The sequence below is a fragment of the Monocercomonoides exilis genome (genome assembly GCF_001643675.1).
Source record: "Monocercomonoides exilis strain PA203 chromosome Unknown scaffold33-1116896, whole genome shotgun sequence".
Taxonomy (NCBI): Eukaryota; Preaxostyla; order Oxymonadida; family Polymastigidae; genus Monocercomonoides; species Monocercomonoides exilis.
The window spans coordinates 509,604-532,908 of record NW_027150578.1 but is presented as its reverse complement, the minus strand read 5'-3'; the positions used below and the strand labels follow the sequence as shown (position 1 = coordinate 532,908).

The 23,305-nt window shown below is 42.1% G+C and overlaps 4 protein-coding genes across 4 annotated transcripts; 1 reads left to right on the top strand and 3 right to left on the bottom strand.

The window, feature by feature from the left end:
* Window positions 1-2,104: 2,104 nt before the first annotated feature.
* Window positions 2,105-4,120, bottom strand: MONOS_306 (uncharacterized protein; the record flags this gene model as incomplete). The annotated part of the gene is made up of 10 exons (XM_067873031.1): window positions 2,105-2,559; window positions 2,663-2,777; window positions 2,857-3,066; window positions 3,194-3,330; window positions 3,390-3,480; window positions 3,552-3,637; window positions 3,696-3,827; window positions 3,877-3,922; window positions 3,980-4,053; window positions 4,117-4,120. The coding sequence occupies 10 exons, from the start codon at window positions 4,118-4,120 to the stop codon at window positions 2,105-2,107; spliced, it is 1,350 nt and encodes a 449-aa protein (XP_067724375.1).
* A 37-nt stretch (window positions 4,121-4,157) lies between these two features.
* Window positions 4,158-5,345, top strand: MONOS_308 (putative Methyltransferase-like protein 13 C (METTL13C)). The gene is made up of 5 exons (XM_067873051.1): window positions 4,158-4,207; window positions 4,282-4,419; window positions 4,479-4,595; window positions 4,642-4,798; window positions 4,905-5,345. The coding sequence occupies exons 1-5, from the start codon at window positions 4,177-4,179 to the stop codon at window positions 5,062-5,064; spliced, it is 603 nt and encodes a 200-aa protein (XP_067724374.1). The 5' UTR covers window positions 4,158-4,176; the 3' UTR covers window positions 5,065-5,345.
* Window positions 5,346-6,063: 718 nt separating this feature from the next.
* Window positions 6,064-16,829, bottom strand: MONOS_309 (kinesin 1; the record flags this gene model as incomplete). Its single annotated transcript, XM_067873062.1, has 9 exons — window positions 16,749-16,829; window positions 16,556-16,687; window positions 16,381-16,480; window positions 16,256-16,329; window positions 16,028-16,184; window positions 15,823-15,966; window positions 15,501-15,692; window positions 11,497-15,392; window positions 6,064-11,016 (listed from the first exon to the last, which is right to left on the bottom strand). Exons 1-9 carry the CDS (start codon window positions 16,749-16,751, stop codon window positions 6,064-6,066), a joined length of 9,651 nt encoding a protein of 3,216 aa, XP_067724373.1. The 5' UTR covers window positions 16,752-16,829.
* A 127-nt stretch (window positions 16,830-16,956) lies between these two features.
* On the bottom strand, window positions 16,957-23,180 carry MONOS_310 (uncharacterized protein; the record flags this gene model as incomplete). The annotated part of the gene is made up of 2 exons (XM_067873074.1): window positions 16,957-23,104; window positions 23,176-23,180. 2 exons carry the CDS (start codon window positions 23,178-23,180, stop codon window positions 16,957-16,959), a joined length of 6,153 nt encoding a protein of 2,050 aa, XP_067724372.1.
* Window positions 23,181-23,305: the final 125 nt, after the last annotated feature.

The window sequence follows — 23,305 nt, the reverse complement described above, 5'->3', positions numbered from 1 at the left end:
AAATTCACAAAAATTTACGAATAAAAAACAAAAACTTGGTGATGTTATTATTTGTTTTCCATTAAATTTTTGTGTGCAAAAATGAAAATTTGATGATAATACTTAATTCGCATTTTTCGACGAAAAATATACTTTATGAGCATGTCAAATAATTGCAAACACGTGAAGAATTTCTTTGTTTTCATCTTCTTTGTTATCAAATTTCAATTCAAAATCTTCTTATGATTGATATATTTTCATGTTGACATTAAATTTTCCATCCGAGAAAGCACCTGATCGTTTCTCAACAAATGAAACAAGAACTTCCGGAAAAATAGCTTTCTGACTCCATGTATTATAAAGACAGACTTTATATGCGCTCATTATCTTTCAACAGAGTTCATATTCACTTTTATAACAGGATTAATTTAGAGGAGCTTTTGACAAAGTACGTTTCCTGCATTCCTTTTATTTTAAGCATGAAAGTGCTTTCCACTCGTTGCTGATTATTGTTGTTTCTTCTTTTATTCGATTTTTTGATTATAAAGATTAGTGTTTTTATTATCTTTCAAGGCCAAATAACTACAAACTTCTTTTCTACATGTGTGATCATTTTTTAAAACATTTTTCAAATATCAAAAAGTTCAAGTTTTCTTATTGAGATATCGGTGTATTCAGATTTTTTATTGAAGTTTTTCACCAAAAATGATTCAAATTCGGAATTAATAATTCAAAATCGAAAATTATTGATTCGAATTCGAAAATTTATAATTCAATTTCGAAATTCATTTATTTCTGAAATTTTTAATTAATCTCGAGAATGGATTACAAAAATTTTGAAGTTATTTTTTAATCAAGCAAATATTATAACTCAAAGAAATCTGTTTTTTTTAATTGTAACAATCAATAAATCATATTTTTAAATTTTTTTTCATTTTCGAAAATCATCACTAAAATAATAAAAGAAATAAAAAAATTCATTTTATTGGAAAACTAAATTAAAATAGAAAAAAATCAATCACGTTTATTGAATAATTTCTTCACAATAATGTAATTGTTTCTTTGGTATAATTTTGAATAATATCGGTTTTCAACACGAAAAAGTATTTATTTCATTTTCAAATTAACTTCAAAATAAATAAATTTCAATAAAAATGAATGAGACTTTTTTTAATGAAAATGCATCATTTTTCAAATATTGATTAACAAAATTTGCTGATGAGATAAGAATTAAAAGAATTAAAACCCCAAACACAAGTTATTCATACTCCAAATCAAAAAATTTAACGTTTCGAAATTGTATTATTCTTTTTCGAAATCGAATTAATAAATTACGAAATTGAATTATTAATTTTCGAAAATGAATTATTATTTTTCGAAATAGAATTATTTTTGGTGTATTTTGAACAATAAAAATGATAATTTGAAGTTGCCGATAACAGAAACAAACTTGAATTTTTGGAAAAACAAATACAGAGGAAACATCTATCTTATCAATTTTATGAAATAATAATAATAAAAAATAATCAATAAATATGAAATTAAATCAGATTTGTTGAAGATTGAAATTTTCATGCAGAAATATATTAAAAAATTTTGATTTTAAAAAGAATAACTAAAATTCTTTGAAAATTTCGCAAATTACAAAATGTTTTTTAAGCAAAAAATACTCTTAAAATTTGATGTAGATTCCAAAACAACTTAAATATCATGATTGTTGCGATGCAAAATACATTGATGAAAACATACAGTTACATAAAACAAATAATTACTTCGAACAACTTTAATAAAAACCTTCAAAAAACAAAAAACAAAAACAAAAAACAAAAACAAAAACAAAATAACACAATGTACTTTCAAAAAGAGTTATTTTTGAACACACTAATCATTAAATAATAAGCCGAAAAAATTTAAAGAATAAAGAATAAAAAATAAAAATAACACAAGAGACTTCAAACAAAACAAACAAATAAATGATTATCTTTAATTAAGCGCTAACTTGTTCATTGAAAGCAAACAAGTGGCAAAAACACACTTTATCTCAAAATTCGTCAAAGTCAAAAATTTCCTGTACATATCGTAATTGACAGTTTGAAAGGAATAAAATTTCCTGTTATTGAAAGATTCAAAGAGAATAAACAGATTGAATGCGATTACTTTCTGGAGTGGCAGTTCCGCATTCATAAGCATTTGCCAACGTTTCTATTCTTTCTGATGTCGTGAGGAAAGCACGATTCATTGAATCCTGTTGGGAGGCTTCAGAGCAGAATAGCATGTCAGACGCATTTGACACAATCGCTTCTTCCATCACACTTAGAAGATTCGAGTGTGCAGCAGATGAATGAGCAGGCGAACTAACAGCCGCATTGCCGTTCATTCTGACATTTCTGCCAAGTGCGTTCGAAGAGCCGTAATCAGAGGAAGAGTCAGTATCTGAAGTGTATGCAGTCGCAGAAGATGAAGCAGAATAGAATACGGAGCTTTCAGATGCAGTCGAGTGAACAAAACGATCTTCTCTTTTGAAGATCAAACTGAGAGATGGGAACAGCGACAAAAACTCATAGAAACACACAATTGCGCCTTTGTGAATAGTGTTAAAAAGAAAGAAAGAAAGAAAAAAATTACATAAGAAGAAGAAGAAGAAGAAGAAATATCTTGAAAAGCAAATAAAGCAGAAGCAAACCAACAGCACTCACCATCTTCATCATTTGCGAAATGACAGTTTTCATATAAGCGTTCTGGTCATCTGGAGGAAAAGCCTGTATCATCTCGAACCTGTTTAGAAAAATACTCAATGTCTGGGATAGAATTTCATTCATTGGATGTTACAAAAAAGTAATTTTAATTCATCTAAAAATGTTCTCAAAAATATAATACCTCAGCATCCCCATCGATGCTTTTCACTTGCTCTCCAGTTGTGACAAAGCAAATAATGACAAAAGATAATATGCCAAGCGCAGATGTGACAGTGAAGATAACATGGAATGTGAGCATGGGAAATTGGCACTTCTGCAACAGAGATGCAACCATTCCAATAATCGAGCAAAGAATAACGCATCCCCCCAGCACAATTGCCACCAATGCAAACTGTAATTACAAATAACAAATAGCAACAATTGTTATTTAAAGTATCGTAAATTTACGTAAAAGCAAATCATTAAGGATTGAAAAAATTATTAAAAAATACTGTATAAATTTCAAAAACAAAACATACTGACATGAAGTGAAGTCTTCCAAGCTGCTCAAGCAAAATCGATGCAAAAATCAGAACGACCATTCCAACACAAAACATGACGATAGTTGTAAAAAGCAGAGAAAATTTGGAGAAGTCAAAGCGATTGAAGATGATAGCTAAAACATTTGAATGAAGCAAAAAGGAAATTTTAACTTTTAAAAAACAAATTGCATACACGAAGAATAAAACAATATGATAAGAAGAAAAAAGGAGATTACAGTGGTAAGTGGGACAAATAAAATTTTTGTGTAAAAGTGGTCAACAATCTAGTGTTTGCAAAAATAACAAATTAAAAAAAAAAAATTATTGAATGATTGTTTATTATTAATTATCAAACATAAGAAGCGCAATCCATTGTGATCATCAGACACTCTGCATCTGAGTATTTTACAATGCTTTCTAGTCCTTCTTCAGTTCCAATCACTTCAAAAATATAAAATGAAAAATAACTCTAATTTAAATTATTTATAAGAAAGAAAACCGAGATAGAATATAACAGGAGACAAAAACGATGCAATCGCAACAATTGGCGTCACAAATGTTAAAAATAAAGTTAAGAATTGCGAGAAATGTGCAATTACGGTGTGTCGCTTTTTTCCACCACAACAGCATGCTTTCAAAGGTCAAAAAATATAAAAATAGTTGAAAAACAAAAATAAAACCTGTTGCGAAAGAAAGCATTGCTGTCAGAAGCAGCAATAATCCTAGCTATAAAAATATGATATGATAATAATAATGAAAAAAAAAAGATGACAAAAAGCAAACCAAAGCAAAAATCCAAAAGAAAAACATATCACCCACAAATCCAACGCTCATCCCCAGTAGAACGCTTCCGCATGCTATTAATATTAAGCAAATGCAAAAGTGTACAATCCTGGAGGTGAGCGAGTCACTGGATATACACATTTGTGAAAGGTGATATGAACTTAAGGGGAAATTGATCCTTGATTTGTTATTTGAAAATGTCTAGCGGAGCTAGATACGGTGAAGCTGGTTTGAGCATTTTTTCACAGAGAATTAAATTTAATATCGAATTCATTTATGCGTGCATTTGCGTTTTTAATAAGATTACTGGGACAAACGTTATTCTGAGGCAACAACAAGCTTTGATTGGTACTTTAATTATCATTCAGTTGTTACAGATTTACTAGCTAAATACGATCGTAAAGATATTAAGATTTTGAATATTGGCTGTGGAAATTCCAGTTTGCTTTTTTTATTTTTTCTTCACAAATGATATTTTGAATAATTATTATTACTTCAGCTTTTGCCGAATTTTTAGTACGTGACGGATATAAAGATGTGACAAATGTTGATATTTCACCAGTTGTTATAAAGAAAATGGAAGAACAATATCATGAAATGCTGCCAACAGTAAAGTGTATGCGTAATGCAACAATTGTATCCTTTTCAAACTTTTCATTCAGGGATCACAATGGATACTCGCCAACTATCCTTTGAATCAGAGTCATTTGACGTTGTTTTTGATAAGGGTACACTGGATGCAATATTATGTGGATCTAACAGTTTCGTAAATGCGAAAAAAATGAACTCAGAAGTGAGTCGTGTTCTTAAACCAGGAGGGTTTGAAATACATATTAATTATATGCGTTTTCAAGCTTCAACTTAACATGTCTTTTTTTAAAATAAAAAATACTATCTCTTTCATTGTTTTTTTCATCATTTGAAGTACATATTTGGTTATGACATATGGTGATCCTGAATCACGTATTCTGCACTTTGAAGATCCAGCATTTGACTGGATAGTTACAGCAAAGGAAGTGAAATCTTCAGACGAAGACAGAAAAGAAGCATCGATATACCATTGCTATTTCATGGAAAAGAACTAAAAACCTGAGTGGTTAAGAAAAGAGCAGTGAATTGGATGAAAAAGAAAGAGTAAGACGAACAATGATAATTAACGAGAAAGAGAAGAAGTTAAAGACACGCGAAGAGAATGCTTTGATAAATATCAATCAAAAGAGTTCCGGCTGAATACAATTATTCATTCATTGAGGTTCGACAGGTGTTATTTATTAACATATCACACACTCCTTTCTATTCTTGTACTTATTTTTGCCATTCATAAACAAAAAATATCGGATACAAAACTTTATAATGTTAAAAAAAATATTCATTTCCTTTCATTTCTTTCCTCTGTTCTCAAAGAAAAAGGATAAAAAATAAAGCGAAAATTAATCGAAACATCTGTTCTGAGGAATCAAATGTCACTTTCATACAAAATGTGTGTGATATGTGTGTGCATATGATCTCTTGAATTGAGCATCAAGCAACACATAATAATAAAAAAAATTGTAAAAAAAAAAGGAATAAAAAAAATTGAAGCTTAAAGCTTCATTCAAAAAAAAAAAGAAAGAAAATTACTCCAACGTTAATTCAAAAGTTGTTGGAATATCAACAGCATAACAAATGCAATAAGACATGTGCTGTAATTGACATGAAGACTAAACATACAAAAATATTCAATTAGAAAATAAAATAAAAAAAAAAAAAAAAAAAAAAAATAAAATAAAATAAAATAAAATAAAAGAATAATAATAAAATAAAAAGATAAAAATTGCTATTCATTTGTTTGAAAAATAAAGGATAATTCAATAGATAATTCGAAATGATCAAACTCGATGAAATATCTACGATTAATGCGAAAAGCACGCATCTTAGAGACATCACTTAATAAAAAGAAATAATAATAATAATACTTATTGATAAGTTATATCAATAAAATATATATGCCACAATTAAAAAAATACTTTATTACCAAAGAATTAACAAAATATGAAGAATAATCCTTTTATTTTTTTTATTTTTTTATTTTTTTTAATTTTCACTCAAAAGAGAAATAGCTTCTTTTTCTTCCAGCGAGATGAAGAAACAGGAACTTTTGGAACAAAGCGAGAAGACGGGAGAGAAGGCACAGCACTCTCAACTGTGCTGGTGTGTGAAAAGAAGGAAGAGAAGGAAGAAGAAATAGAAGAAGAAGATGTGGAAGATGTAGAAGAAGCAGGAGATAAAGGAGAAGGAGGCTGCAGATGATGAGGAAGAGAAGAAGAGTCTGTTGCTGATTGCGACAGAGGATGAGTGGCAAACACAACCAAAGGAGTAGGTACATCTGGCGATGCTGTCTCAAGTGCTGGTAATAACTGCTGAGAGGAAGAAGAAGAAAATGAAGAAGAAGAAGAAGATGATGATGATGATGAAGCAGAAGATATCAAACTAGACAGTGCAGGTGACTGAGCACGTGAGAGGGGCGTCTCAACAGGCGCAGATGTTTCTGCTTGTTTGTGATGCGCTGCAGCAATCGCCAGAAACGGAAGCGGATGGAAAGAGGCAGAAACAGAAGGAGAGAGAGAAAGAGGCTTTTGAATGGAAGAAGAAGAAGAAGAAGCAGATGATGATGACAATGTTGTTGATGATGATGATCCATTAAGAGAAGATGAAGTTAGTCCGATGGATGAGACAAAGGGAGAGGAGGCGATAGGGCGAGAGGAAAAGAAGGAAGAAGCAGAAGAGGTAGTCGAAGAAGTAGAAGCAGCAAACGAGAAAAGCGAAGGAGACGGAGATGGAGATGTCTGGCGGCTGGGCGAGCTGAAGAAAGAGGATGTCTGAGGAGAAGGTCTGAGTGAGGGAGAAGTCGTTCTCGATGGCAGAGCAGAGGAGGGCGTAGAGACAGTTCCACATGCTCTCTTTGCCACAGGAGCAAATGAACGCAATGAGGGAGACATGAATGGAAGAGGCAGAGCTAAGGGAGAAGGAGAAGGAGAAGCAGAGGGAGAGTGAGAAAGAGAAGCTGTGTTGCTTCTTTCTTCGATCTGCGCGCGGAGCGACTGGTTCTCCATCATCGCATCGAACAAAGCATCTTCCAATTCTTCCAGTTTTCTCTCATACACACTCAATTTCTGTTCCACTTCCTCTTTCAGCTCCTTCAGCTGCACATTCTGTCTGCTCAGTTCGATCTGATTGCTGTTCATCTCCACCAATGAGGACTCCAGTTGAATCACTCGGCGCTTCAGAGGCTGCACCACAATGTCGATGTTGCTCGACTCTTCTGACTGAGAAGAAGATGATGACGAGGAGGAGGAAGATGATGAAGTTGTTGAATTATTCATCAATGAAGATGAAGGAGTGGCTGTTCGTGAAATAGCAGATGTGTATTTATTCGTGTTTCTGTCTTCATTACCATTTGTATTTCTATTAACATTATTATTGTTGTTATTATTATTACTCAACACCCCTTCTCCTTCTCTCTCTCCCTCCCCTCCTGCCTCTTCCATCATCCTCTCTTTCTCTCTCCTCAGCAGCTGGTCTCCAATGTCTGTGCCCATCTGCGCATACGTCACCAGCTTATTCGACTCACACAGCGCCTTGTTCGTGTCTGTGAGTGCTGTGATGCTCATCTCCAAGCCCAGCACTTTCTTCACTGCTGCATTCAGATCGCTGTTCATCTTCCCGATCAGCTGCTGGTACGTCTGCTGATCTCTTTGCCATCGCTCTTCCACTTCTGCCTTCAGCGCCTCGGCCTCCTTCAGCGCCTCTTCTGCATCTCTCGCCCGGTTCTTCTCCCGCATCACACGCAGCAGCCACTCTCCCTCCCTCTTTGTGAACAGCAGCACCCGCTGCTTCAGCTTCTCCTCTCTCACATCGCTCGCATTCCTGTCCTCGGCTGCCCTGCCCTTCTCTTTCTCTGCCTCTTCCTGTGCAAACTGCAGAGACTCATTAGTTGCACCCAGTTTGAACTGAAGCTGCGACATCTGCTGCTTCTGCTCTTCACACAGCGCCTTCATCTGCTCCAGCTGGTTCTTCAGCTCTGCCCCTCTGTTCTCCAACTCTTTCACTTTCTGCTTCAAGTTCTCCTTCTGCCCGCTCTCCTCTTCCTTCAGCGCCTTCTCCCTCTCCAAACACTCGTTCAGCTGCTCCATCTTCTCACTCAGCTCCGCCTGGCTCGTGTTGACTGCCCGCAGCTTCTTCCGCTGCTCTTCTGTGTCCTCCCTCAGCGCCGCCAGCTCTTCCTCTTTCTTCTTCAGCTTGTTTGCTGCTTCCTCGTTCTCGCTCTCCTTCACCTGCAGCAGCCTCGCCAGGTCTTCTTTCTCTCTCTCCAGGCGCCTTTCTTTCTCTCTCATCTCTCTGCCCAGCTTGCTCTTCTCCTCTTCTCCCAGATTCATCGACTTCTCTTTGTCCTTTATTCTCTCCTTCAGCTCAAACAGCTCCTCGTCTTTCTTCTTCAGCTCCTCCATCATCACTTTCCTTTTACTCATCTGCTCCATCTCCCTCTCCTCTGCCTCTTTCTTCTTCTTCCCCAGCTCTTCATTGGCTGCTGCCATCCTCTCTATCGACTCTTCTTTCTCCTTCAGCTGCTCCATCAGCTGCTTCATCTTCGCCACTTCTTCATTCAACCGTGCTCGAACCTTTTCTCTCTCTTCCTCTGCTGCTTTCCTTTGCCCTTCCTCTTTCTTCCTCAGCTCATCCGCCTCCTTCACCGCCTTCTGCTGATCCTCCTTCAGCTTCTTCTTCTCCTCCAGATGTGTCCTCTGCAGCTCTTCCTCTCTCTTCTCCAGCTCATTCTTCTTCTCTTCCACCTCCTTCAGACTCTTCTCCATCCGCTCAATCTGCAAATGAAGCGACTTGTTCGCTGCCTCTTTCTCTCCGTTCAGATTCGCCTGCTCTTCCATCTGCTCCCGCAGCACTTCACATTCCTCTCTCAGCTCTCTCATCTCCCTCTCTGTCAGCTCTGCCAGCTGCCCCTTTTCAGCCAGCAGTCGTCCAGAAAGCGACTCAATCTCGCTGTTCAGTCGACGAATAACCAGCTCTTTCTCTTTGCTCATCGTGTCGTTCGCCTCCTGCGTCTCTGCCAGATGTGCTGACAACTCTGCTATTTTTTCATCCCGTAGCTCAATCTCCTTCTCCATCTCTTCGATGTGCTCTGTCGTTTCGGCTTTGATCGCCTCCATCTTCTCTCTCAGCTCTTCCATCTCCTTCTCTGCCTCATTGGCTGTCCTTTCCATCCTCTCCTTCTCCTTTTCTTTCTTTCTCTCTCTCTCCTCTTTCACTGTCTGCAGCTCCTGTGTTAGTCTTTCTCTTTCGTCTTCTGCCTCCTTCAGCTGCTTCTCAAGCAATGCAATATCTTCCTTCATCCTTTGCTCTGCCACCCCAAACGCTTCCTCTTTCTTCTTCTTCTCGTTTTCCAGCTCTTCCTCTTTCTCCTTCAGCAGCATTATCTCTCTTTCGTGGCTCTTTCGCATCGACTCCTTCTCTTCCTCTTCTTCTTCCTTCTCCTTCGCTCTTCTTCTCTGCGCTTCCTCTCTCTCTCTCTCTTTCTCTGTGATTGCCTCGCTCAACAGCCTCTCCATCTCTTCCTTTTGATCCCTCATCTCCACCCGCTCTTTCTTCAGCTGCGTCTCCTTCACATCCACTTCCTCCTCCAGCTTTCGATACAACACCTCTTTCTCTTTCCTTCTCTTCCTCTCTTCGTCTGCCTCGTCCTCCATCTCCTTCACCCTCTTCTTCATCAACTCCACCTGGTGTGTGCATTCTGCCTTTGAATGTGCCAGTTCTTCTGCCATGTTCTCCTTCTCCCTCTGCAACTTCTTCTTCATCTTCTCCGTCTCCTCTTCCACCGCCGTCTTCAGCGCTTCCAGCTCCTTCTGCGTCTGCTGCAGCGTCTTCGTGTCGTCCTCCTTTTGCTCAATCAGTTTTTGCTTTTCTTTTTCTTTCGCTTCCAACGCAGCTTCTGCTTCTGACAGCGACTTCTTCACTCCTTCAAGCTCTTCCTTCATCTGGCTCACTTGGCTCTCCACAATCATGCTGCTTTTCATCTTCGTCTCTTCCAGTTCTTTCTCCTCTTCCTTTAATGTCTCCTCCAGACGATGTATCTGCACCTCCTTCGCCTCAATCTCCTTCGCCAGCTGCCTCTTCGCCTGCTCAGCTTCATTCAGTTTGTTCTGCGCCTCTTCCATCTCAGCTGCCAGCTCTGCCGCTTCTTTCTCTTTCTTCTTCACCTCTTTCTTCGCCTCATTTACTGCTCTTTCTGCCTCTTCCTGTGCTTTCTGGTGTTCTTCTTCGTGTTTCTGCCTCGCCTCTTCCAACTCCCTTCGCATCAGCAAAATCTCATCTTCTGTCTTTTCTCTCCACTCGTCTTTCTCTTTCCCTTCCAAAAACAGCACCTTCTCTTTCTCCTCCAAAAGATGCTTTGCTTCATCCAGCGCCTTCTGCGTCGCATCCAATTCATCTTTCATCTCTTTCAGCTTCGACTGATATTCCTCCACAACCTTCTTCTTCTCCTTCTCGTGCGTCTCCTTCATCTTCGCAATCTCTTTCTTCTTCTTCTCCTCTTCTTCCTCTTTCTCCTTCACAATCGCTTCCTTCGCCTGCGTTTCTTCCTTCAGCGCTTCTTCCGCATCGCTCAGTGCGATTTCTTTCTTCCTCTTCGCTTCTTCCAACTCGCTTATCTGCCTCTTCAGCTCTTCAATCTCTCTTCCACACCGTTTCATCACAGACGCCTTCTCTTCCTCCATCACCTGCCTTTCTCTTTCCAACAGCTGAAGATTCTCATTTCTTTCTCTCTCCATCTCTTCCTTCTCCTCCTTCATCGCTCTCTCATTGTCCTCCCTTTCCACTTGCATCTCCTTTATCACTGCCTCTTTCTCCTTCCTCTTCTGCCTCTCTTCTTCTGCTTCTTCTTCCACATCCCTCACCCTTTTCCTCATCTGGTTCACCATCTCGTTCCCTTCCTCTTTAGCCTTCTCAATCTCTTTCAGCTTCTCTTCCCTCTCGTTCTGCAGCTTCGCCTTCAGCTGCCTCACCTCTTCCTCGTTTTCTGCCTCCATCTCTGCAATTCTTTTATTCAGCTGCTCCTCTTTCTTCCTCATCTCCTCCATTTGCTCCTCCAGCCCTTTCTTCTCCTTCACAAGCGCTGCCAGCGACGCCTGTGTTGCAATAAGAGTCTCATTCACTGCTGTTCTTTGTGCTTCTAACTCATTCATCTTCTGCTTAGCACACACTCTCTCGCTTTCTCTCTCCTTCTCCATCTCCTCTTTCTCCTCTGCCGACCTCTGCTGTTCTTTCTTCATCTTCACCTCTTTCTCTTCGTTCTGCACTGCCAGTTCTTTGTTCACTTTCTCCAAGTCAGCCACCGTCTGCCTCAGCAACTCCAGCTCTGCCTGCGCGGTCTTCAGCTGTTTTTCCTTCTTTTTGATTTCGTCTTCCTTTTCAGCTATTTTTGACTCTTTCTCTTCCAATTGATCTTCTTTCTCCTTCTGCAGCTTCGCCTCCATGTTCCGCTTTTCCTGTGTGAGTGCTGCTTTCTCATCTTCCGTCTTCTTTGTCAGCTCTTCCTTTTCCTTCCGCCACTTCTTCCTCATCTCGCTCGTCTCCTTCCTCTCCTCCTGGATCGCCTTCTCTTTCTCCTCCATCTTCTGCCGGATCTCCACAATCGACTTCTTCAGCTCTTCAATCGTGGCATTCAGTGCATTCTGCTGCGCCTCGCTTTCATCTGCTGCTTTCTTCATCTCTTCCTCCATCGTCTTCTTCTCCTCTTCCAATCCCTCTTTCACTTTTGCGGCTTTCTCTTCCAGCGCCTTCAGCTTCTTCTCGCAGCTCTGCCTCTCTTTCTCCAGCAACCGCTCTTTCTCTTCGATTGCTTCGCCCCATTCTCTCTCGCTCTTCTCCTTCTCTGCTGCCATCACACTCACCTCCTTCTCCTTCTCCTTCATCGCATGCTCCAGCACCAGCAGCTTCTCTTCTGCACTCGCCAGGTCTTTCTCCAATTCATCCACTTTCCCTTTCTCCGCCTCAGTTTCTCCGCGCGCCTCTTTCACTCGCTCTTCTATTTCTCCGATCTCCTTCTTCAGCCGCTCCTCTGTCTGCAGCAGAGTTTCTCCGGCTTTTGCTTCGGCATCTGCCATCTCTTCCTTGTGCCTCTTCTTCTCTTCTTCTCTCTCTTCTTTGGCTTTCTCCAGTTTTTCAGTCAGAACACGGCATTCCTCAGTCAATTCTTGCACTTTCTTCTCCTTCTCCCTCACTTCTTCTTCTGTCTCTCTCAACTGCAGCTCTGTCTTCTCCATCACCCTTCTCACTTCACTCAGCTCGCTCTCCTTCGCCTCCACAAGCGCCCTGTGCTCTTTCTTCAGCTCCTCCACTGCCTGTTGGTGTGCTTCTGCCATCTTCGCCAGCTCATCTTCGCTTTGCTTCTTCGCCTCTGCCTTCTCATTGTCCTTCAGAAGCAGCGCAGCCTTCATCTTCGCTTCTTCATCTTCAAACTTCTTCTTCCATTCTTGTTCTTTCTTCCCATATTCATCCATCAGTTTCTCCTCTTTCAACTTTTCTTCCTCCAATTCCTTCTTCAGCCTCTGCTTCTCGCTCTCTTTCTCATTGCACAGCTGCTCGCTCTTCCTCAGCTCCTCCTCCTTCACTTTGATCATCCTCTCCCTCTCTCTCGACACCGCCAGTTCTTCCTTCACTGCCTCCTCCTTCTTCATTACCCGCACATCTGCTGCCTCTTTCTCCTGCCTTAGCCGCTCCTCAAACCAAAGTGTGTCATTCACACGCGACTCAAACTCGCGAAACATCATCGAATCTCTTTCTTTCTCTGGATACGTCAGATTCTGCAGCAGAATCAGGTCTGCTGACAGCTCCGTCCGCTTCTGCTTCTCCCACTTCTTCAATGGCTTCTTCTTCACTCCATCTTTCCCTTCTCCTTCTTTCAGCTTCTTCTTCAGCAGCAGCCCTTTCTTCTTCTCCTGCTTCGCCATACGCTCTATCCGGCTCTCCAGATCCTCCTGCTCTCCATCCAGCCCTCTCTCATCATCTCCATATTCACCACCACCACCTCCTCCTATACCTCCTCCCATTCCTCCTCCACTTCCTTCTCCACTTCCTCCTCCTTGTCTCACCTGCCTCAGCAGCATCGGGTCAATCCCCAGCTGATCGTCAAAGATGTGCGAGTCCGGCGAGCCCACGTCGCACGACAAGAACGCCACAACACGCGACAGTTGTGATTGAGAGCACATGTTGAGATCGAGTGTGGTGTGTGAGGAGAAGGCACCACGCGAATGGAACGCCTCAAAACAGGCATGGCAAAAAGGAGCATGGCACTTCAGACAGAACACATCAGCTTCGGAGATTGAGCAGGTGGTAGAAGAAGAAGAGGAAGAGGAAGAAGCTGAGGCAGAAGAAGAAGAAGAAGAACCCATCAATGATTTGCCTTCTTCCTTGTCATTCCCTTCTTCCCCAGTGCTTGCAGAATCCTTCTTCCCAAGCTTGCTTTTCTTGTCCTTCGCCTTCTTCTCAGCTGCCAATTCGTCTTCATCCTTCACTTTTCTGCAAAGATTCGCACACAAAAACGTCGGGCGTGATTCTTCGCCCATCGAAGAGAGAGAAGACAAGCCAGAAGACATTGCGAGCGAGTCCAGTGAGTCAATCAATTGAGAAGAGGACTTCTTCTTCATCACTACAAGTGAGGCTGGGGAGCCATGATATAACGTCGAGGGAAATGATGGGGTGCTCATTGAAGAAGAGGCAGAGGCAGAAGAAGCAGAAGAAGATGAAGATGACAATCCAGTTCTCTTTGTTTTGAGATCTCTTGCGTCTTTCTTCTCCTTCAGTCTGCCAGTTGCTGAAGAAGAAGAAGAAGAAGGCGCAAATGTTCGGTCTGAACGCTCTTTGCCTGAGATCCAGGCACAACGACAACCAGATGTGAGGGCAAAGAACGGGCTCAGATAATCTCGCTGCCTCTTCTTCTTCAGCAGCGCTGCCTCACTCACAGGCACTTCAGTCAGCTTTCCTTCCTCTTTCTCCTCTTTCCCTTCTTCCCCATCCTTCTTGGCTTCTCCTGTTGAACTGCCAGATTTAATCAATGTATTGTCTTTATCATCATTATCTTCTTCATCCAACACACCCGCCTCTCCCTTCGTCTCAAAGTTCTCTTTGATCTGCAGCGCCTCTTTCGCTCTCTCGTCATAGAGAGGGTTCAACAGCACTGCTGATTGCTCTGTCTGAACATCCTTCGAACTGTATTTCTTCATGAACGTGCGACGCGACAGAATCAGCGCCCGGTCCATTGACTGCATCATTGGCGATGCCAGATAGGGATCTTGTTCTGCTTCGGCTTTGGAGGCAGATGGCTTTGAGGATGATGAAGCAGAAGCAGAAGAGGAAGCAGATGAAGAAGCAGAGGCAGACGTAGAAGCAGAAGTGTCTGCTTTTCCTGTTTTGCTTTGAGCACCCGCAGCACCAGAAGACTGTGCCGAAAGCGCTGCCTGCCGTTTCTTCTCCTTCAGCAGTGCAGCTGTCACTGCCTTGTCGTTCAGATTCGCCCCCATGATTGTGATCAGCTCCTTCACTTTCTTCTCCAGCGCTGCTTTTTGCCCTTCGCTCTGGCTGAGCTGCCTCCGCAGCTCGTCATTGTTGTCACTCAGCCCTTTTATCCGGTCAGCAGCACCAGCGTGTTCTTGTGTGAGCTCCTCATACCGCTTCTTCAGCTCTGGATAGTTCATAGCCTGCTCTTCTGCATTCTCCAGCTCGTCTAACATGTTGTCCTTCGCCATTTGCAGCTCCCGCATCTCCTTCTTCAGATCTTCATATTTGATCTTGTCCTCCTCCAGTTCTTTCATCCGGTTCTTCATCTTCCTCAGCTGCCTCAACATCCCTGCTGGCCCTGACAGCATCTCCTCCTCATCCTCTTCATCATCTCCTCCTCCTCCCCCGCCCATAATCCCTCCCCCCGCTGACGACGTGCCCGTCTCTGCTGCTTTCCTCCTCCTGTTCTCCCTCAGCTCTCTTATGCGCGCCATCGTTGCCTCGTCTGGCTGTCCGCCTTCGTTCTCGCTGGCTGCCTGGAACAGCGACAGCTCCAGCTCTGCCATTTGCAGCTGGCTCTTCAGCGACACAATCTCCCTCTGCGCTTTCTCTAAAAGCTTCCGCAGCTCCACCACCGACAGCTCCACATTCACTCGCACCTCGTTCTTCACTTTCTTCGCCCGCTGCCCGAACTGCAGAGTGGAGAGGGTTTCGGCTGAGTTTGTGTCTGAAGCAGAGCAGCAGATGATGAGAACGGTGCGACTGTTGCCTCCAAACGTCTCCTGCAGCATACGCGTCAGTTTGGAGTCACGATAGGGGATGTGCTTCACTTTCGGGTCAGTGAGTGCATTGATCACGTTTCCAAGTGCTTTAGAAGGGAAGATATAACAGAAATGATATGCCAATTGAGAATAATATCAAATAAAAATAATAAAATAAAAAAATATAATTTCTGAATAAAAAGCTAAGTTATTGCCTGAAAGACTTTGGTTGATACGCTTAGCCTCTTCGAGTGTCTGCCCTTCTGCACCTGATTGAGCGATTTTCTCTGAACCAGCAAGATCAACCAGATACAGCCTTCCTGTTTTGACTGCACCGTTGATCACATTCTTCTGCTGCACTGTCACCATAAACACACTGTGCGAACGAGATGACCGCTCGTTCATTCCTAATGTGAAATTACAAATAAGGTTACAAAATTGATAGATAAATGGAATAATCGTGAGATTTGAGAAAAAAATTTTTTTCATGAATGAATCATTCTTTAAAAAGTGTTAAATAAATTCTGTTTAGAAAACCTGTAGCAGCTGTTTTTCTTCCTTGGTCTCCTCTTTTCAGAAGTTCCATAAATTCCAATGGATTTGAACAGAACACTTCTGTACATCCTGCAACATATATACCCCTTTCAACACTTTCGTGGATATCTAAGCTTCCCTTTGACGCTAATAGTCGAATATTTAGTAAGGAAAATATAAAAAATGTTTTATTAAGAAAGTAGCACACGATCTAAAAGATCCAAAATTCTTTCCATATAAATTTCGATATAACTCACTTTTACAGTGAACTCAAGCTCACGCGATGCATGAGATATCGCAGCAAAAAGCTGTGAAATCATTCGAGGAACAATACCAGCTGAAGCTTCATTGTAATTGTCCGGACCCTAGAAAAGAAAATTTGAAGATTTTAAAATAAATATTCTTCATTAAAAAGTTTATTTTAAAAAAAACATACCATCATAGTGAATGTTTTCCCTGATGAAGTCTGACCATATGCCAGAACTGTTCCATTAATTCCATTCAAAACATCTATAAAAATCGAGTGTGAGCATGAAAAGAAAACAACAAAAAATTTTAAACCTTCAATAATCGCCTTTGCTGAAACATCATATACTTCTGATTGCGTGATTTCAATTGGAAATATATGATCGTATGTAAAATCTTTATCGCCTCCAGCAATCTGCAATTGAATTGTTTTGTTTATGGAAAATTAGAATAAAAATTGAAAAATGTTTAAAAGAAAAAAGGTGAAAACCTTTAATCTCACATTGCGATTGTCAGGAGCAAGGTCAACACATATTGTTCCACCTTTAGAAATTTCAAGTGTATTTAAAGGTCTGAACCTACAAAGAACCTTGACATTTCCTCCTGATGAGGAAGCAGATGCCTGAAACAGAAAAAAGTTTCATAAATTGCAAATTTTGTAGATTCAATAAAAAATTGCATACCATTCACTTGCTATAATTATTATGTTTCTATTTAAAGAGATAGCAGTGAATTGATGTAATCTTTGATCAAACAAGATCAAGACCAAGAATACAAACAATATAATCTCAATACAAAACTAAAAAATCACTAAAATAACACAATTATTCATTTAAAAAAATTAACGCTTCTAATAACTTAAAAATTTAAAGAACATATATACAAATTTTATTAGTTATCTTCCGGTTGGATTTCTTTCCAATTTAATCCAACGTTTATTTCGTCCAGGCTTTGATTTTCATCCGAAAAATCTGCTCCTCTAATATTTCCATCAAGAGTCGACGTATCATCATCATCGTCGTCTATATTTAATTGTTCTGAATATTCATTGTCGCTTTCATCATTTCCAAAGCTGCTCATGTTATGAATATCATCGTAATCATCATCATCATCAAACTGGCGCACGCTTCTAATAGAACGCTGAGATAGTGTAGCTGAGCGTGACAAGTACTCATGCAAATCCATCTTCACTGTATCATCCCGCTCCAAGACTGACTCATTGCTATTTTCTTCTTCTTCCTTTGGAACAATTCTGTTCTTATCCCAGTTTTGTTCTGCAACTTCATTGAATGCTTTGTCTGGTGCAATTTCAAATGCCTCCCCTCCTCCTTCTTCCTCTTCTTCATCCAGTTTCAAAAAATCAGTTTCCGGTATGTTCAACGAGATCTCTATTTGTGATTGTGCCAACTGCTCCTGCGAAGCGTCAGAAGCACGGATATCACCAGATGAATGAACAGACTGCAATTCTGGTGGATTCTCAAAAGCAACCTGCTGCTCAGTCTCTTGCTCTTCGTCCGGAGAGGGCTCTGGGTATTCAAACACAACAGGTGAAGGAGGCGAGCCAGGAGAGTCGTCGTTGTACTCCATTGGAGGAGAATGAAAGGAATAAGGAACCTGCTCATCAAGAGCAGGGGATGCTGGAGTGTTGGAGGAAGGAGTGGGTGATCGAGGTGGGGAAGTGCTGATAGGAAGGGTGGCAGAGGTAGAGGATTGCAGCAAAGGAGCGCTCGGAGAGGCAGCTGGAGAAGGAGGTGTGGGTGGATATACCACAACAACAGGAGAAGGAGGAGAGCGTGTTGAGTCAAATGAATCCTCCAGAAGAGGAGGAGGAGACGGAGGAATAAATGCGTTTGTGCCTGGAATGGAGCTGACTGACATTCCACTGGGTGATGGAGGAGATGTTGGAGAGGGCGGAACAGAAGAAAGAGTATATTGCGTTCCTGTCTGAAGGTTATCAGACGTACTTTGTGGAGGAGAGCGTGGTGTTTCTGGAAAGTATTGAGCAGTTGGAGAAGATGGACTCTGCGGTGACATAGGCGAATTTTGTGAATGAAACGAACCAGACGGAGAAGATCCCCCGGCATCTGGCACTTCGAAGAACGAAAGGTTGATGGGAGGTGGAACAGAAGAAGAGGAGGAGGATGAAGAGCCACCATCGACTGAAAATGGGTCTCCAGGCTCGTCAAATGGATTGCCTGACTGATTTGGAGATGATTGCCCGAGCGCATTTGTAGACTGCGCTTTCTTCTTCTTTTTGTTCTCTAATCGCTTCTTCCTTCGCTCCACTGCTGCTTCAGATGTGTCTGTTGGCAGCAGCACTTTTGAGACCTTTAGCCAAAACATCTCTCTCTTCTCTCTCTTTTCTCTTTGTCTCTCCACAGCTTCAGGTGGAGATAGAATCTCCTTCATCTCTACAATGTCTGAGAAGAACGAGAAGTCCGACAGATCCGACTTGTCGTGTGTCTCATGCACAATGTTGCGCAGCCTGCAGAACGCATCCACCAGCCTTCGTTTTTCCTGCAAACACGCAAACAGCAGAGACCTGTCATCGCATTGGTGCATCCTGTCGATCGCATCGCGCCGCAGCACATCCATAAAGCGGTACACCATCTCCCTCATCCGCTCCTCTTCCTCCTGCGACTCGTTCAGCTTCTTCTCCACATCATTGCAGATGGCTGTGATTTGTGGATGCACGGTTGATTCCTCGCCTGTGCGGGTGTTCATGAAGAACTGCCTTCCTGTCATTGGGTCCATCTGCGGCACCCACTGCGGTGGAAGAGGCAGGGAGATGCTGTGATACTCAGATGCAAACGCTGGCCGGCCGGTTGTGTTGCTGAAGACTGAGGATGTGCGCGACTGGGCGGCAGATGGGAAGTTTGAGGCAGCGATGGAGGAGGTGGTGGAGAGTGGAGAAGGCAGTGGAGAGGAGGATGATGGAACAGGCTGCAAATTTAGCGATGGAATAGTTTTCTTTTGAGCAGCAAAAGTTGGGAACGATGGAGAAATAGTTTGATTTGACAGAAGAGGAGCAGGAAAAAGCGACTGAGGAAGCAGCGGAGAAGGAGCTCTTGAGTGCTGACCAGCAGCAGAAGTTTGAGTGCGGGAATTGATCCCCAACATGACATACGCAGCCATCGATGGGGGTCTTTGGGGTGTTGTGCTGCTTGCTTTCCCATCTGCCAATTCATTGCTATCCTTTCTCTGTGTGTTCTTCATCTTGTTTATCAGATGGTGCCTTGCCACCGAAGGCATAGCGCTGAGTATTCGTTTCCTTTTCTCCTCAATCAGCTTTCTCGATTCGGCGCCCACTCTCCCCATGACCACAGCAACAGACCCAACCACATCGCGCATCAGCGCTTTCTCCTCAAACGACGGCTGAATCACCTGCTGCAGCGCCATCCGGTCCATCCACATGCGCCGCTTGGCTTTCTCCTTCCGCCGGTTCGTGTGGAACTGCCTTCGTTTCCGCTTCAAGCGGCACAAATACCCTCGAACAGCTGTTTGGATCACAGTTGCTGCATGGTTCGTTTCTGGTGTGCTTGGAGGTGGTTCAAAGCCCAGATCTGCAATTAACTTTCCATTGAGATCTTCTTCACTGCTGTTTTGATCGTTCGGATCTGCTTCATAAACTGAATTTCCTGCTGAGAATGAGTCTGTTGGACTGCTGCTGTATCCGCTTTTCTCCTCATTCCACCCGTATCTCCTTGCTTCTTTGTTCTTGTTCTGCCATCCTTGCTCTCCAATAACACTTCCTCCTGTCTGATGATGAATCTGTTTGCTGATGTTTGTATGCTGCTGGCTTGCTCCTCTATTTTTTTCCTCAAAAAACTGCGCCACAAGATCCGTGAATAGCCTGCTTTCTCTGTTGATCTCTTCTGCCCGTCTGATCGCATCGTTGCTTTCTGCAATTCTTGCTAATCGGTTTCGCGTGTCTGCAATGAAGCGAATGGCAAGTCGCTGCTTCAAATGTAGAGGAAGGGAAGAAGTTGAGAGCATTGGCTGGGTGGTGTACTCACGTAATGACTTTGATGCCACGACTGCTGCTTCTGGTAGAGGAAGAAGAGGATGTGGCTGGAGATACAACGAAGTTAAAGAGGATGGTGGGAAAAATGGAGAGGCAAAAGGATAATAAGACGATGATGAAGGGGATGTCGAAGAAGTCAACCCAGAAGAAGGAAAATACTGTCGCCAACTTTCATTCCGAGTTGGAGACTTCATCCATCTGCCTTGATTTTGCATGGATGTCATCCATTCGTTATTTCTCTGTCTTTCTCTCGATGCGAACATTGAATGTGTCTGTGAATGTGGAGAAGATGACATTGCAGACGGTGAGGAAGCAGATGAAGGAGAAGTCAACTTCATATGAGACGGGCGATGCAGAGCACGATGGGCATTCTTGACAGCATCTGAGAAAAGTGAGAGGAACTCTGAGAAATGGGAGCGGATGATGTAGTTGCACTGCAGCGCGGCATACGACGAGAAGACATTTGTGTTCATCTGCTGATGCAGCGCTGTCTGCGAAAGAAAGAATAGAAGCGTCTTCTCTTCGTTGATTGCTTCTCTCTGTGCAGCCTCAAAGGCAGCAGCGTCCATCTGAGCAAGCTGCTGCACACGCTTCTTGCGCTGCTGCTGCTCAAGAACAGCCAGAGCCATGTTGGATGGTGAATGGGAGATGCCATGTGAGGCGAGGAAGGCAGATGATTGCAGAATCGAAGGCTTCTGAACAGAGAATGAAGAAGACGAACGAGAGGAGGATGGAGGAATGGAAGGATGAGATGTATTGTGATGTGCTGTGGATGAATCGGGTGATAAAGATGAAGCGCGAGTAATTGCTTTCCGCGACTGCAAACGAGGAGAGCTTTCAGGTCGATGATGTGAAGTGCTTTGACGAGATAAGTTGTGTGTGTGTTCAGATGAAGTGTTGATTGAGGATGAAGAAGGTTGGGATGATGTGCTTTGGAGTTTGCGAGCAGACGAGCGGGGACGTGGACGTGATGAAATGCCGTTGGATGGGAATGAAGTGGCTTGAGGCGATGAAATGGAAGAAGCAGTAGAAGATGAAGAGGAGGATGAAGATGTTGATGATGAGTGAAACTCTTGTCTTCGTCCAGTAACTGGGCGTGAACTCCCACTCAACTGAGAAGACGGACGAGGTCTTCCTTTTGCTCGTTCATTTGGAGCAGCATGTGTTGCATTCTGCGGCTGCCGGCGAGCTGATGACGCACGAGAAGATGTTTGACGGCTGGTTGCTGGCCTTTTCAGTAGAAGCGAACGCGGAGCTGATGCAGCACGCTGTTTGTATTGCTCAACCAACTCTTTGATTGTCTGAGGCTCCCTCTGCTTTGTCCTTTGTGTTGCACTTTCTTTTTGTTTACTCTTCGTCTTCTCCTTTTTCTTGCATCGCGACAGCTTTGGAGTCTGTGTCTGTTTGTTCGAAGAGACTGATGCTGCTCTTCCCTTTGGTCTTTTTGAGCCGCGTTGAACTCTTTTCAGCTGTTCAATTTCTGTTGCCCTTTCTCCTCGGCTTCCCTTTCTTGGCAGCAATTCCCAGTTGAAGTCGTCATCGTCGCTGGCTCCGTCCTCGTCTTCGTAATAAAGTGCACTTTCGAGCGACTGGTTGTCAGGCTCTTCTTGTCGGTTGAATGCAGAAATATAATCGTTGTTGGATAAGTTTGAATCTTTGCGATTTGCCTGGCCAATAGAGCTGATTTTGTTGCGAAAAGCTTCATCATCATCTTCTTCATTATCTCCTCTTCCCTGTTGCCATTCATCATCACTGCAATCATAGTCAGCAGAGCCATATCTGTATTTGCCCTGTTCCACTTCGTCTTCCTGTTCTTTCTCGATTTTCTCTCGTCTTTCGAAAAAACTTGAAGGACGAGGGCGCTCTTTCCTTTGGCTCACACTTCTTTGCATTGCTGCTTCTTCAAAAACGGACGGATCCCCCTTTTCATCGATATGTTTATTGTTTCTGTTCTGCTCATTTAAGGCTGCGTGCTGTGTGAGATAAGAACTAGTCGTCTGAGGACGATTTCGAGCTGAATGTGCAGCCCCGTTTGCACGAGATGAAGAAGAGCGAGAAGATGAAAGCATTTTCGAAAAACTGCCTGAAAAAGCAGACGCCACGCACCGATTGGTTCTTTCCTGTGTTTCCAGCAGTTCATTCTCTAGATCATTCGTCAACGAAGTGCGTCGATGTGAATCGTTGGAATTAGCGAAATCACTTCTCCTTGCTGAAGATGATCGAATTCTCGGTGCTGATGAAGCACGAGGATGTCGTCTACGTGAAAGAGAAGCAGAAGGAGAAGAATGAGGTGATCGTGATGAAGATTGCCTGGAATTTATTGAAGTGGTTTGTAATGAAGATCTGTGAGATGATGAAATGGCTCGTTTTGCGCTGCGAAATGAAGACTCTGCGCTTGATGGAAGTGGCAATGCCGGCACTGAAGTGCGAAGTGATGCTTGTGAAGTGATTGAACTTTGTTCATATGACGTGATACGAGAGTTGTCATAATGAGATCTAAGCGAATGCGAAGAAGCCTGATAGGCAAGAAGATGAGGATTATGAGGTTTTAGAGAAGCTATTGAAGAGCGAAATGATGTAGATCCATAACTCTCTTTGTTGCTTTGATGCAAAGCATCATGAACCTGCAGTTCTTGAGTGAAGCAACTTGAAATAAGTGGTGAAGGATAAACCATTGAATGAGTCACTAAATGACTAAAAAGAAGCGATGAATTGTGTGGATTTTTCATATGAGGCTGAAGAAGGACCAACACCTGGTTGAAAAATCTTGATGAAATTGCATCTGGAAGAGGATCGTCATGGGGATTTTGAAATTCTGGTTGAATAAAAAAGGATCTGAAGAATGAAATCACTCCAATACGAAAATCGTTTATTTCTCGTTCAAGAGCTGCAAGTGGTTGATCTTTTGGAAGCAAATTGTATTCCTCTTGAGTCAAAACAGGATAGAGCCCAATTGACTGTGGAAGAGACAAAGGAAACGGAAAAAACAAAGATGCCACTTTTGAAATTCTTCCTCTAATATGGCAAACGATTTCAAAATAAAATGAAAAGCTTGAAAGAATAATTCATATCAAATAATAATAAACCTCATCTCATGAGATTGGTCGCTTTGTTTACTGAAAAAATTTAATTTATTCAGTTTAATCACATCGCACAACAACCAGAAATAGTTCAAAAAATAAACCAACAAAAAGTTTTAAAATTATAAATAAATGA

What these genes read in the sequence shown, in the direction of transcription:
- MONOS_308 (XM_067873051.1), top strand. Translation starts at nt 4,177, where the DNA reads ATGTCTAGCGGAGCTAGATACGGTGAAGCTG. An exon ending in AATGCTGCCAACAGTAAAGT is followed by an intron (nt 4,596 to 4,641) that starts GTATGCGTAATG and finishes CTTTTCATTCAG; the next exon opens with GGATCACAATGGATACTCGC. An exon ending in CGTGTTCTTAAACCAGGAGG is followed by an intron (nt 4,799 to 4,904) that starts GTTTGAAATACA and finishes CATCATTTGAAG; the next exon opens with TACATATTTGGTTATGACAT.